At 37.8% G+C, this 14,468-nt stretch overlaps 1 protein-coding gene across 2 annotated transcripts; it reads right to left on the bottom strand.

The window, feature by feature from the left end:
* Nucleotides 1-1,079: 1,079 nt before the first annotated feature.
* Nucleotides 1,080-13,862, bottom strand: clnk (cytokine dependent hematopoietic cell linker). Of its 2 annotated transcripts, XM_020706413.2 has the most exons (17): nt 13,688-13,862; nt 11,297-11,341; nt 8,738-8,888; nt 7,243-7,295; nt 7,104-7,146; nt 6,294-6,344; nt 6,180-6,214; nt 6,074-6,084; nt 5,914-5,988; nt 5,744-5,768; nt 5,631-5,655; nt 4,765-4,849; nt 4,663-4,679; nt 4,493-4,584; nt 2,991-3,068; nt 2,710-2,865; nt 1,080-2,632 (listed from the first exon to the last, which is right to left on the bottom strand). In XM_020706413.2, the coding sequence occupies exons 2-17, from the start codon at nt 11,297-11,299 to the stop codon at nt 2,480-2,482; spliced, it is 1,053 nt and encodes a 350-aa protein (XP_020562072.1). In that variant the 5' UTR covers nt 11,300-11,341; nt 13,688-13,862; the 3' UTR covers nt 1,080-2,479. The 2 variants fall into 2 exon arrangements, with proteins under 2 accessions (XP_020562072.1, XP_020562073.1); XM_020706414.2 differs by lacking the exon at nt 11,297-11,341.
* Between the last annotated feature and the right edge of the window lie 606 nt (nt 13,863-14,468).

Raw genomic sequence — 14,468 nt, 5'->3', positions numbered from 1 at the left:
AAATAGTGCCAAAACTGTTAAATGATCAGTTATGTCACATATCATTAGTCCACTCATATAAGTGTATTCAATTTTATTTGTGTCAGATAAATGCATCTAGACATTAAAGAAAAACACAATTAGAAACAACAGACCACAACAAGAATCAAGTTTCTCATGCACAAGGGAGAAGAACCAGTGTGACAGAAAACATCCACCACGCTTCTCTTCTCAAAGGTCTGCTCTCCTCGTGCTGCTTTTAGTAAGAACACAAGTAGGTGGTAACAATTTCAAGACAAGGAGAAAAGTTCATTAGGGGTGTCGTATTATAACCCATTTGGTGGATTCTAAGTTCAAACAGCATCCCTTATCAGCTGTGTGTCGTAAAACCCCCTCATCCTATCTGGAGATGAGAAGCAGATTAACAAACACACAACTGTTTTCAGAAAAGGTAAACAGGTCAATCTGAGTTAACATTTAAACACACATTTAGCCCTTGTGCTATCCTAGGCACTTTAACGTTGGGAGTTGGGTCATCTAGACCCACTAGACAGTGCTCTGAACCTTTTTTCTTCAATGATTTGTGATCTTCACTGGTGTCCATGGATTACATGAAATCTTTCCACCTTTATCCACCTTTGTCATGGTAGGGAGAACACGTCAATGTAAGGGTGGGGTCATCTAAGATAGCACAAGGGATACACAAATACATTTGAACAATGATAATAATAGAACAATTTCCTTTATAATTTGTAAATATGTTTTCAATCAGAGCAGCGCTTTGTGTGGTAATTCTGCTGGGTTGTTATGGTTGGATATAAACTCATATCATACATTCTGCTGATAAAAATCGTCGGTTGCTTTATGTTTGCTGGGGTTTATCAGATTGATATTAAAATCTCCACAGATGGATAATATTTTGTTATTTAGAGAGGAAAACATCTTTTCCATCCAGTCACTGAACACCTTTAACCCTTGTGCTATCTTAGATGACCCCACACTTACATTGACGTGTTCTCCCTACCTTGACAAAGGTGGATAAAGGTGGAAAGATTTCATGTAATCCATGGACACCAGTGAAGATCACAAATCATTGAAGAAAAAAGGTTCAGCGCACTGTCTAGTGGGTCTAGATGACCCAACTCCCAATGTTAAAGTGCCTGCAGTTCGCACCTGCAGAGCCCGGACCTGCTTCCCCTCTTCGATTGCATCCAGAATTTGTCCGGGAGCAATCTTTATAGCTTTGATCTCTTCCAGCACAAAATCAAGCATCTTCCTCAAGTCCTCATATTCCTCTGGCACTGTTTTTCTTTGAGTGGCATGTTTAGGAATTGCTTTTCTCAACATTTAAGCTTTTATGCAGTAAATAGAGTTGTTATAAGTATAACAGCATACACAGTGCAACAGGTTTAACTCCATACTATTTGATGTTTGGGCACCATCTTCGCCTTCCATATAGGGATGGTGGTGGGAAAACACAAGCATATCGGTTGCCTGACAGGTTGAGTGCACTATCATCACCAGAAGTTGCAGTATGCATATAGTGTCGCAAGTGGAAACAAAGTTTTTAGCCGCTAATCAAAGTGCTACTGCGATCCCTTTGCCTGTAGGGGAACGTGTGTGGGTTAAAGATAGAAACCGAAAGGTACAGGGAAAACTGCATGGTGGTTGGGACCCTGAACCCTACGTCATGCTCAAGGCAGTTGGTAGTACAGGATTGGTTAACAGGGTGAGATCTGAATGGGGAAGGATTGTGAAGGTGTTGAATAGGAACTCTTTAAAAATGTGCATAAGTCTCTTGTCTTCAGAATGGCAAACTTTGCAAATGCCACTGGACAGTAACCCAAGAGAACTGCCTGCTCATGTCCCTATGCCAATGCCAGAGTGCTTGGACCCACCAGATCCTGCACCTGTAAGACGATCTGCAGGGACAATTTTTGGTGTGCCTCCAGCACGTTTCCGATCATGACCATGGTAGGGACTGCCAATATTCTGCTGTGGGGGGATGTAACAGGGTGTACAGTTCTGTTCTGTATTATTGGGGGAGACTAACCAAGTGTGTCCGGTCTGAATACACCCTTACACACAACCAGGCCTCTTCAACTAATGCAGAAATGAATGCAGGTGTAAAGATATCATTATATATTAAAAAAGCATTATTCACATTTTTTAGCTCAAGCTTAACCTGATTTTGACCAACAAAAACGTGTTTATTTTTAAACATTTATTTCAATGTAAAGTTTCAGAAAATGACTGTATTCAGCTTTTATTTTGCAATCTGTTCATCAGTTTGAATATAAATAAATGAAGGTGATTGGCAAAAACAAATACTGAACATTAAAAACATCAAATTTGTATTCCGTTTCAGAAAACTTTCTACTAAGTCAAGAAAAGATAAAAATGATCAGCCAGGCAGTAGCCTGCAGCCTCAAATGAAATCTGTTTAAAAAAAAACAAAAAAACTTTTGTTAAAATAAAATTAGTCGATTTTCTTGAAGTGTTACTGTAGAAGATGGTCCAGATCTTGTTTGGTAATCGGACACGTCAGGACACAGTTATCTGGGTATTTAGTTCCGGTCACATTTCTCCCACTGATGAATATTATGGGAAATATGGAGTGAAAGTTGATGATTTGTGCCACAGAGTCAAACACCTAAGAAGAAAGAAGACATCAGTCATGGTCAGTCTGATTCTCTGGATGGTGATTGACTTCCAAAGTGGTTAACTCACATCGTTGGATCTTTGTCCAGTTCCCAGCGCATACTTGTTGATGCTCTCTATGTATCGAATTTTCACATTGTAAACCTTCTTCTCGTGATACACAACCAAGACCAAGGGTTCGCTGTTGCTGGTGGTAGAGCAGTCACGAACTAAAAAAGCTCCGTCCTTGAAAAGAGCATTTAAAAAAACTGTTCAGTTTTTTTTTGTAAGTAATAAAAGTGAGTTGTTTACTGGTGTGCTTTTATTGTGGAAATCCTTTTATACAATAAATAAAAATGAGTTTAATTTACCTTGTTCACCAGATGTAAAGCATGCTCAGCATCGGTGCGTTTACAAGCCCCAACGTACCAGTCTCCTTCACAGTACGTCTAAAAGCAAACGTCAGTCAGGGGCTCTGTTTGTAAACCAAAATCGTCTTCATTTTCATAGTTATTAGTTACAGTAATATGGTCCCCGAACAAAAGCAATCTAGGTCATGATCCACAAAGCAAAATATTACCTTTTCAGCAACAGTTCTTCTGTGTTTTAATTGTCTGCTTCTTACCCCAAATTAGGATGTTTTTAAGTTGAATCTGTTAGTTCAAAAGGGGCCCAAGTCCACAATTTTTCAAAATAGAGATTTTATATGTTCTATGGTCTTCAAGGGAAAAGCTATCTGATTATGTGCAAAAAAGTCCCAAGTCCGTTGTAATGTATTGACTATGCTTGACATTTAAAATGCATTAACTGCAAAATTCCTGGACTTGGGCCTCTCTTGCATGGGTTTAGCTTTATCCCATAGATGGCAGCACTAATTATCCAATATGGCAGCACCTCTGTTTAATTCAAGAAGGGTCCAAGTCCAGAGACTTTAGTTTGCTAGTCCTCTGAAATGATAAAAGTGAGGTGCTTCATATTATAGCATTTGTAAGCTATGAACTGGTTTAAAATCTGGGTAAAATATTAATCATTTGGTGTAGCCTCCCTTTAAGCTATGCAATTAAAATAATTTCCTGGAAAAACAAACTTCTTGGACTTGGGCCTCTTTTGAACTACCGGTAACTGACTCAATTGTAACCTCCTTGTATTCTTAAATAAAAGGAGTACAGGGAGTAGCATTCCTTGGAGAGGGCAAAAGGGTGATGGGAGTCCTCCGTCGCACTTGTTTTCCATGTGCACAAGAAAATTTGCTTGTTGGTGTTGTCTCTTACTGTGTTTTTCTTTTATTGTCTAGATGAATTTATCTGACATTCTTAAACTTCAGCCAGCTATAATTACCTGATCAGATACTGACCCGAGGTTTAGGGTTTGTACAAGAAATCTGGAAACAAACTTTAACATTTTAAGAAAGTGCAAATAGACTGCATGTAAGCGGTTAGCACTTTCATCCTGCTGCAGCAAGGCCTTGGTTTAAATCCCAGCTTGGTCCTTTTTCCATAAAATTGGCATGTTTTCATCATGCATGTGTGTGTTCTCTGGAAACGTTCGCTTCCTCCAATAGTTCAACAACATGCTTTGTAGGTTAAATAAGGATTCTGTGAAGATCTGGCAACCTGTCCATGGTGTGACCTGCCTTTGTCTAGCAGTAGCCAGGATATGCTCCGCTGACCCCAAGAGGGTTCAAATGGATTTGAAAGATGGTTGGATAAGTGCAAAAACATACTCATCAACATTGAAGTGCCTCTCTGTATCAGCACCTTTTTTTTGTTCTAGCAATGACATTTTCCCCATTTTTTTAACAAAGTGATAGAGGAACAAATGTTACCAAGTTTCATTAGTACCACATTTTTTTAGAAAGTGGCTTCAGATTTACCTGTGGCTTTTGTATGGGAATAAAATCATGCTGGTGGATGTCGTCTTTAGTCTGCGGCCACTCGTGGTGATGGCGTCTCGATGGCACCCTTTCTTTAAACAAATGCTCGTGTTTGGTGACATAATGAGCAACAGGAAAAAAATGATCAACATAATTCAAAAGATACTTACCTATGTTCTGTTGTGATCTAAAAAGATAAAAAAACAACAACTTTTAAATCATAAGTGTGAAGAAAAAACAGGCTAAAAGGCTGATAAATTAAAAGTTGTTACCCTTTCTCTAAGTCCCGCGTCTCCAAATCCAAAGAATGCCTTTGGTTATTTGAAGCGCCTGAGAGACTTTCAGCTCTCTGTCGACCTAAAAACATGTTAAATATTACATCATGTCTGCAACATTTTCCATTTATTCTGTTTATGGAGTTACTAAAGAAACCCTGGACAGGACATTTCCAGAAAAAAAATAACGATTAATTATTCCCTCAAATAATAATTAATGGCCATGAATTTGTATGTTGTGTTTTATGATAACAAATTAGTAAGCTATTTTGTGGACAGAAATTAATATTTTGTGTACACAAATCAATATATTGTGCACACAAATTAGCATTTTGTGTGCACAAAAATTTGTATTTTGTCCTCAAAAATTAGCATCTTGAGCACACAAATCTATATTTTGTGGACACAAATTAGCATTTTATTAGAGTTTGAGCACACAAATTAGCATTTTTTGCACACAAGTTAGTGTTTTGTTTCTTACAAATTAGCAATTTGAGGCACATAAATCAGTATTTTGTGCTCACATATTAGCATTATGTGCACACAAATGATCATGTTGTGTATTTACATCAGTATTTTGTGCTCACATATAAATTAGCATTTTGTATAATTAGTATTTTTATCATTTTCGGTTCCCTACAACTTATTTGTGGACACAAAATGCTAATTTCAGTGCTGCTACTTTGTACTCCACAAAATGCTAGTAATGTTCTAATTCGTGGCCACGAAATACTAATTTGTGTGAACAAAGTTGATCAAAAGTGGCCACAAAAAGCTAGTTTTTGTGTGCAAAATACAAATTCGTGGCCTGAAATGAATAATCTTTTTTTTTTTAATATCATGTCCAGGGCTTCATAAGTTACCTCTGGTTCTTGACTCAGAGTCTGCCTAAAAAAGACAAAAACAAATTATTTTTAAAAATTATTTAAGACACTTGAGAATTTTATCAGAAAAAGTTGCACATATGAATGCTTACACATTCGGTCCTCCTCAGATGTAAACTGAAATAAAGAAAACAGGACTTAACACCAACAGAACCTTTTTAGTCAAAGATGTACAATTTCATGCTTCAACCAGCAGGTGGCGCCAATGTTCTATGTTGTTGAGTTGGAGCTCAGAGGGACTTGGGAGTGCAGATGTACTTACTCCTCTTCAATGATGGTGTGCACAGTCAGGCGGTCGATCATTTCCTGAACAGAAGGTGTAGGTGACTGAGCAAACCTGAGGATAAGGAGACTTGGCCAATCAGAGCTTCTTTGAATTCATTTGAGTCCATGACAAAGAGCATGAACACTGCAGGGGTTACCTCGGTGAGATCTGTGATGTAAAAATAAAAAACAAGAACAGGGGTCATTTGGTTTAGAGGTTGTGATCCAAACATTGTAATAATAAACACAGAAAAAAGTGTTAACCTGGTCTTCTGGGGGTGGAGGTGGGGGAGTTGTCTCTGAAGGAAGAGCATATGATTATTGAAGTTTTCATGCCATAGAGAAGGTAAATGAAGTATTTGTCTGCTCTGGTGTTACTTGATTTGTTTTTTCTTTTAGTTGGCTTCAGGTCTCTGTTTACAGCCGGTCCTATACGTTTCAGAAACAGAAATAAAAGAGGAAAAATAAATCATCAGAACAGACTTTGGTTTCAGTTGGAAGCAGCTTTCTGCGCTGCTTAGACACAAGGGATTTATCCCAGAGCTTTGAAGTACATTTATGTAGAACCCCCTGAAAGTTGGGTGATAATTCTATGATTTCCCTTTGATGACTGCAGTTTTTGCCAAGTTTTCATAACTTTAAATAAATCTAAATACTCACTTTATTGCCTTTTAGTTTTAAGTGGATTTTTATCTTATACCTGTTTCATTTTAATTTTAGTATTATTTTATATCTCGCTTTCTAAAATACTTTCTATGGTTTTATTCTGTGTACTCTTGGATTTGCATTTTCTGCTTTACTCCCTCTGTTTGAGATTTTATGATTAATTTGACAACAAGTCCAAGAAAAATTCCATCCATCCATCCATCCATCCATCCATCCATCCATCCATCCATCCATCCATCCATCCATCCATCCATCCATCCATTATTATTGCTAAGTTGGGGTTGTGAGGGACTCTAAGTGTAAACAGAGAGCTCTCAAGAACTGTAAATGGAAGGGGTCAGTGTTTTGTCACCTTTGTCAGTGAATTACTGCAGCTCTGCAGAAACTATGTCTTAGGAAATGACACAGGTTTTTTGATTTTGGCTAAAAACGGCATAATCAGAAAACAAAGACCACTGGAGACACATTTAAAATAGACCTAAAGATGATTGGAGGTAGTCTTGACAGAAAAAGAAATCCTACCTGGAACTCGGGGGAAGTTTCTGGACAGACATCTGGGATGGTTCTGAAATTGAGGGAGGAGACAGAATCAATTAGAAGATGTGGACCAGTGGACATGAAGCTGGACTTGTAATTAGAGAGAACAAATCATAAAGCTTACAGTGGAAACGCAGGAAAAGTTCTGAGAAGATGCTGACCTTGGGAGATCCCTGTCTTGAAAGCAAACAATACTGTGATTGCTACAGTTTTCATGAGTGACACAAGCTTTAAATGTCCTTAATGCTTCATTTCTCATTAAGTTCTTTCATTCTTTGGTAACTCTTTCATTCTTTTAGTTGCATCCATCCCAGCCTGCATACTTCTGAGTTTTGTACACATGAATATTTCAAAACAGCGTTTGGTAATGTCCCAGAGGTGGAGAACTGCAGCTGTGAGGCCCCTGGCTGGGAGCCACATCCATGCAGGAGAGTAAAGAGTCTGTTCACACTCCACACTCCTCCTCTTCCTCCTCCTCCTCCTCCTCCTCCTCCTCACCTCCTGCTTGAATATAATCTCAGTCTGACTGAGCCAACAGGGAGCTCTGGAGACCCACTATCAGATCATGCTCACTCAGCACGAGCTCCCTCAGACCCACTCTGCTTTTACGCTCATCAAAGTTTGTACCGGAGATGTTTCACTTTCGCTCTTTGAAAAATATGTCTCATCTGAGCTGAAAATACTTTATACTTAGAGCAAATGAATTTTTCATGTGGACAGGGGCGGACTTAGTAATTTGGAGGCGCAGGTGAACAATACAAACTTTAAAACTGAAATCACATTTAAATCGAGTTTATTTACAAATTTTCACTTGGAAAAAACACTGAATTTAATAAATGCACTATTTTTATCCACTCATTTTCAAGTAGGAACAAATGAAGGTCTTCTGTCTTTTCTTTGATTTGTCAGGTTTTACTAAAGAAGGCAAAAGAAACAAAGATTCTTGAATGATGGAACAAAACCCTATCAACTGGCGTTACAAAAACACATCTCCTCAACTTCATTTTCTGCCCTTCCCCTTGTGTTTTCTGTCTTTTTCTGTCCATTTTCTCTTTCTTGACTTTCTTCATCTTTGTTTTAAATATCTTTGATTCTGTTCTTCTTTTTCCTGTTTTGTCTTTCTTCTTGCACAACAGTTTTGTTGTCGTTTAACTTACAATGTTAGATTTTTGTTGAAGGTGGCTTTCTTTTCTTGCATAATTTTCAATGCACCTTGAATAACTACGCTTCATCTCACCGCTTTTTAAAAAGAAATCTCTTCAGTCTCTCTCTGCTAGCTAACTTTCTGTTGACTCAACAGTCCATTGCTGCACAGATACGGGGGAGGACCAAACACTTCTGCATGAGCAGTCTTATGCTATTTTATTTTTTAATTGGCAAGGAAATTACTTTAGACATTTTTTAAGTGGTGCGCCCAAAGTTTCTTATTTAGATTTTTACAAATTTTGCAATTTGCAAAAAAAGCAATGAAACTTCATGATAAATGTCAATTTTTTTAAATTACAAAAACAGCAATAAAAATGACTAAAGTCAGAAACAGATGTTTGAACTGAACACCAGCGTTATACACAAACATTTCTAACAGGAAGCAGATCTAAAATGACAGACCAGGTTCATACCTGCATACTCTCTCTCATCGATGATGGGTCTCGCCGGGAGGATGTGCACGTTGCACATCGTCTCGTGGTCATCCACCACATCGTACTCGGGCTCATCCGTGTTGGTATTTGCACACGGCTGGCCGCTGTTCATGTCTATCGTGATGCGACTCTGTGAACATTAAATATTGTAGCTTTATGGTATCATGCAGCCCATGTGGAAAATAAACATCTGCTCGTTTTTACTCCTTGTATGATCCGATATTCTGACTGGAAAGCTCTTTTCTGTGCACGCTCACACACGGATACACACGAGATGCTATTATTAGGTGTTGCAACATAACTACATGCTTCCACCTCCAGGTGTTTCCTTTTGTGATCTCACAGTGACACAGATAGGACCAACACGTTTGTATCATACACATTAGAAAAAGAGATGAGTAGTAGGTCTATTTCTGAAGGGCTGACATGTGTGCAGACTTCAGTGCCGTAACCAGTCAAAGCAGACAGCAGGGTAAACAAATCAAACACACTTGGAGAGTTCACTCAACAAATTAAGTTTGCAAAAAAACATGCAAACAAACAAAAGAAAACAAGCAGCAATATTTTCCCTTTTTGTGTCTATATGAAAAATACTATTGAAATGAAGAGAATCAAAGCCTTTGACCTCCTCTTTTCAGTTTGGACTTTAAAAATAAAAAAATGGCTGTTGAAAGGATTCAAATTTTTGTCTGTTAGTTATTTTTAGGCTTTATTTTAAACCCATCTAAAACCCCAAAAAGTAGTTGAAGTAAGACATTTTTTTCAGTTCTTTAATCTCCTTTGCAGAAATAATAGGAATAAATAATAAATAATATAGAAATAATATCCCCCCTGCAATGAAGCAGCGACCTGTCCGAGGTTCACCGCGGTTTTGTTTCACAATTGCTGGGATTGGCTCCAACAACCCCTGCGATCCTAACCGAGATGAAGCGGATATAGATAACATATGGTTGTTTATATTTGGCATGATCTCTGAAGTATATAGCAGCTCTATACTCTTGTAGAAAGTTGAACTGAGTCGATCAAAGTGTTACCCTTTTTTAACAGTTTTCTTGGAGACGGTGCACAAAAATATCTGCGGCTTTCTCACTAATGCAGTGAGAAACGGAGCAGTGAGGGTAAATATAGATTATTTGGGTAATCCAAGTAAATCTTATAATCAGCATTGTCGATCAAGAAATGTAACTTGAGATCCGCATGCATGGGTGGAATAAAAGAAAATAACACGATGCAGACTGAGCGTGATCTGTAAGCCTCTTCGGGTCGGTATGAGAGATAACAGACTGCACGGCGGGCAGGTTTTCTGAGAAGCATGAGCCTAAGGTGTCTGGGAAACTCTTGAAGTTGACTGTAACATGACTGGTCAGAAAAAGGTGAAAAAGGTGTAAATAGCAACACACAGCAACAAACTCTTCCTTCAAAACAGCAACACTTCAGAAGGCCAAATGATGACATAATCAATGTGGAAAGAACACATTGAGCATGCATGCAAGAAAATTATTGGAATAATTGCTAAAATTGGTCCGACCAAAATGTATATATTACAACTGATCCAACTATTACTTGGAGATGCACCTTTACAAGTTACTTAATTAAAATCTTCCTATTACAAAAAACAAACAAACTGTAAGGATTCTCCAAATCGAGCACAAATAGTTCACCATTATTCAATAAATTAAAGTTACTGAACAGTCAGAATATCAATATTCTATTAACTTGAACATTCATACTAAGTACACTTTATAATAGCAGCTGGCTTCAACATTACTTTACTTATAAGCACTAAATCCACTTCCATTAAACAAGACAGACTCCTAAATGACACCAACCTTTATCCGAAAGAAGTCGAGCACAATTTCCTATAAGATTGGACCCAAATAAAATTCTACTCATACTGATCTTCTATACTACGCTTTGACTATCTACAAAACTAAATACAAAAAATAGACTCCTTTGTTGTGACTTAATTGTAAATCAAACTACATTTAGATATACAGAGTATGTAAATCAAAAGAAAATTGTTATTTTGTTCCTTTTAGTTTATGTGTTTTCCTTTATTTCCCCCCCATTAATTTGCTGTCTTTGTATGTACCTGGCAGTGGGATCAACGAAAGCCTTTCTGGCTTTTTTCTGTAGATTACGGAAAAACTTTAGTTTTATTCTCTGCTATCTCCATTTTGTTTTATGCCGTGATGTTATGGATGTGCTAAATAAATGATATATTCATCTACAAAACCATGTTTGGAAGGAAAATATTGCAGATTTCATTAAAAAAAGACAAGATAGCAAAGTAAGTGGCCAAAAGTGTGAAAAAAAATTCAGTCAAAACACTATACATGCAAAATTGATCAAAAAACAACAGTGAAAGCTGCATGGCAACTCTAATGCTAACAGTGACAGAGCAGAATGCTGCTCTTTAATAATTCTGCATTCAAGGGTAATTACACAAGAGGCCGCAGCCTCTCTGAGTGTCTGGTCGGAAACGTTCACGTGGAACCAGCGTAGGGAAACGCTGCACTTATGGCCACCATAACTCACCATTATCACAGCGGACTCATGGCTGTCCCTTCTCCCTGCAGCTAACTGGGGGTGAAACACAAATATATACCACTATTAGTCAAGAGTGCTGCTAAAGAATGCGTCCTTCCAACACACTTTGTGTTTGGATTCTTCTTCCTGAAGGCTTAAACACACGGAGCAAGGAAAAACACTGGATTTGCATTCACAAACACAAAGAGTGGGTGCTTCAGATCTTAACCGCCACTTTTGGATTTCACTTCTTAGTATTAAATTAAAAGTATCTTGACAACAAAGTTTAAACCTAAATTTAGGAAATAAGTATACGTTTGTTTGTTTTTGTCCTCTGAGAATAATTACAATTTCTGTGACAATAAATACACACTTGTAGATATTGAATATGATTTAAACAGGAAAAGGGACATTCATAATGAGGTTTTCTCATTTTTTAATTAAAACAACTTATAGCTGCAATAGGTGGCACAGCTTTTGGGTTTGTAACATATGTGTGTGTTTTAACCCTGAGTAGTCTCCAAACTCACCGGCGTTTTCAGTGTCACAGGAATAAAACAAAAAACAAAAACGCCATTAGCACTGTTTTCATTCCAAATGTATGTGTTTCAAAAAGTTTGCAGCTTCAACGTTTTGGGTTTAACACAAACGTGACAAAAATTGACACGTCTGCAAAAAACCATTGGAATAACTCCTTTGGAGTTCAAGTGGAGCCTCGTCTGTTTTCTTTTAGACATTTTTCACTATATTTTAAACTCTTCATAGCTTTTTTTTGCAGGTTTATCTGTTTCATTTTTTTTCAACATGTTTGATCTTTAGTTACAAAACATTAAAACTGATTGATTTCAACTTGTTGTCATTTCTGCAGTAAAAAATGACTAAATTATCTCTGGGATTTGAGTATTTCGAACAGTTTGTGGAATTATTGTGTGATATGATGAAGACTATCAGTTAAAAAAAAAGAAATTGGGTTATACTAAAAAAAAATGGCTATCAATCATTGGAACAAAAAACAGCTTTAAGGGTAAATTATTGGAGCAAACTGTAAAGTAGAAAAAACATCCTCAAAAAGGCTCCAACCTTCTAAAGGGTTCAACTATTTAAAAAAAAAATGCTAGGATTCAGCCTTCAGAAAAATATTTTTGTTTCTGTTTTTCAGATTAATGGTCAAAGTTTCCCCAATTTCCCCCAAAAAAACAAACATCATCAGAGTTTTGCGTATTTATCTGACACACCAATTCCATGCTGTCTAAAATAATATCAGGCTTATGTGGCGTGACAGCTGCCTGATTATTATCCGGGGGAAAATTATGTGAAAATACAAAAAAAGAATAGAAAGAAAGCTGAAAAACGATCACTCTGACATCTCTTAACTTTCACTAACCTTGCAAGTCCAATAACTCAGTGAAAACCACTTTTGTGGCAGCATTCTTTAAAGACTTTGTGTCAAATGAGCAGCAATCAAGTCTGACAACAAAGCACCTGAAGGTAAGGCAGCTGCCAGCTACATTTGGACTTTCCACAGAGACTCGGCAGCCAGACTTAGATCTTTGTCAGACATCTTCCATCTGTGTAATTTAAGCTTCTGAAAACATGGCATGAATTTTAAACAGACCGTTCTTCGGATACGCACTCGAAAAAAGGGGAAGGGAAAGCTGTTCAGGACTGAACGTGTGTGTGACTGACAGGTTTTGATGTCTGAATCCATTAAACGGTGTGGAGGAGAGGTGGGGCAGGAAGGAAGGAAACCAACTAAAATAGAAGTCAGGACATTAATCCTGCAAATCTTCAAAACTGCCAGCAGACATTACAGCCCACCCCCCCACCGTCCCCGGAGGACGGCTCGGTCCCGGCCTTGGATTTGGCCAGCTTATTGGGCTGCGGCGCGATAAAATGGATCGGGAAAAGTGGAAACTTTGTTTGCAACAGGCAATCTGTATACAATTTACCTAAAATTCATACAGCAGCATCTCATAAGTGGGATTTGTAAAAACAGCAAGATATCATAAATGCAAGAAAAACGTCCAAAAAAATACAGAGATTCATCACATCCAGCTGATCTGTTTTGTCTTTATAAACCGGATGGTCTCCTTTTAACTCTTAAAATCTTTTTTAAATCGTTTTATTCAAATTTTCTTAGGTATTGTTTTTATTTTTCAACTTTTAAATAGGATTTTTTTTTAATTAACCTTTCAAACAACTTTCTAACCAATGAGTACACACCAATTTTTCTGAAACTCAAGAGGAAAACTGGAATTTTAAAATGAAGTCTTTCTCTGACAGAAAGTTCTGGTGATCAAAGCCCCAGCTCTCTCTGTGGCTTTATGTTATTTTATTGCCGTGCACTATTATTCTATCTCAGCCTGTTTTATGCTCCAAATTATTGAAAAGGTTACCTACTTTTTCTGAAGCCTTGTCGAGTACACCAGTGTCAGTGGGTGACCAGTAAACTGTGAACGCTGCTTTGAATTTTGCTCAGCGCCTGTGCACTTTTCCTTCCTTCCTTGTTGGTAGAGAAACACCTCAAGTGTTTTTCTGCTAAGCGCTGAACAGGCTGCAGTAACCTAAAATGACTTCCTGCTCGGTGGGCGGCTGGCCTGCAACTCGAGGTCTTCACAGCTTTGGCCCCCAAAAGGTGGCATGTGGTGGGCTTTGTCTTCTGCATCTCTCTTGCGATGGTTTCGATCTTTAAGCTAAGAGTTCAGAGAATGCACAACCGTTTGCAGCTCTTTGTGAAAACGTTCATCGTCATGAAAATTCAGCAAATGTTTCCTGCTTTAGGCTTTGTTGCTTTCTCCCATGCTGTTCTTCCTTCTTCTGCATTCTTTTAAAATGAATGGCTTGATCAGAGATTTGTGAAATCAGAGGCTTTAACTGTGACAGATATTTCTGTTAAGTGTGAGCAGCAGCATATTGACATTTCAGCTTCTACTCTGCTGAGTGCAAAAGGAAGCAGGTTGACATTTACTCTTTTGATCATCATCTAGCTTCATTTCTGTGAGCCCAAATTAGGATTAATGGTAATATTTTACCCCAATTTAACCTTCAATATTTCATTTCTACTTCTGTGTAACGTCTGCCGTTTTTAGAAAAGGGTTTTATCAGCATTGGAGCAGAACGAACACTGCCCGTTCTGATTTGAAGATCCTTGAGGGTGTTTTTTTCCACCTTTAAATAAAAA

The sequence above is a fragment of the Oryzias latipes genome, chromosome 10, assembly GCF_002234675.1.
Source record: "Oryzias latipes chromosome 10, ASM223467v1".
Classification (NCBI taxonomy): Eukaryota; Metazoa; Chordata; class Actinopteri; order Beloniformes; family Adrianichthyidae; genus Oryzias; species Oryzias latipes.
Note: the sequence above shows the minus strand (reverse complement) of the source record. Positions and strands in the feature narration are given on the sequence as shown.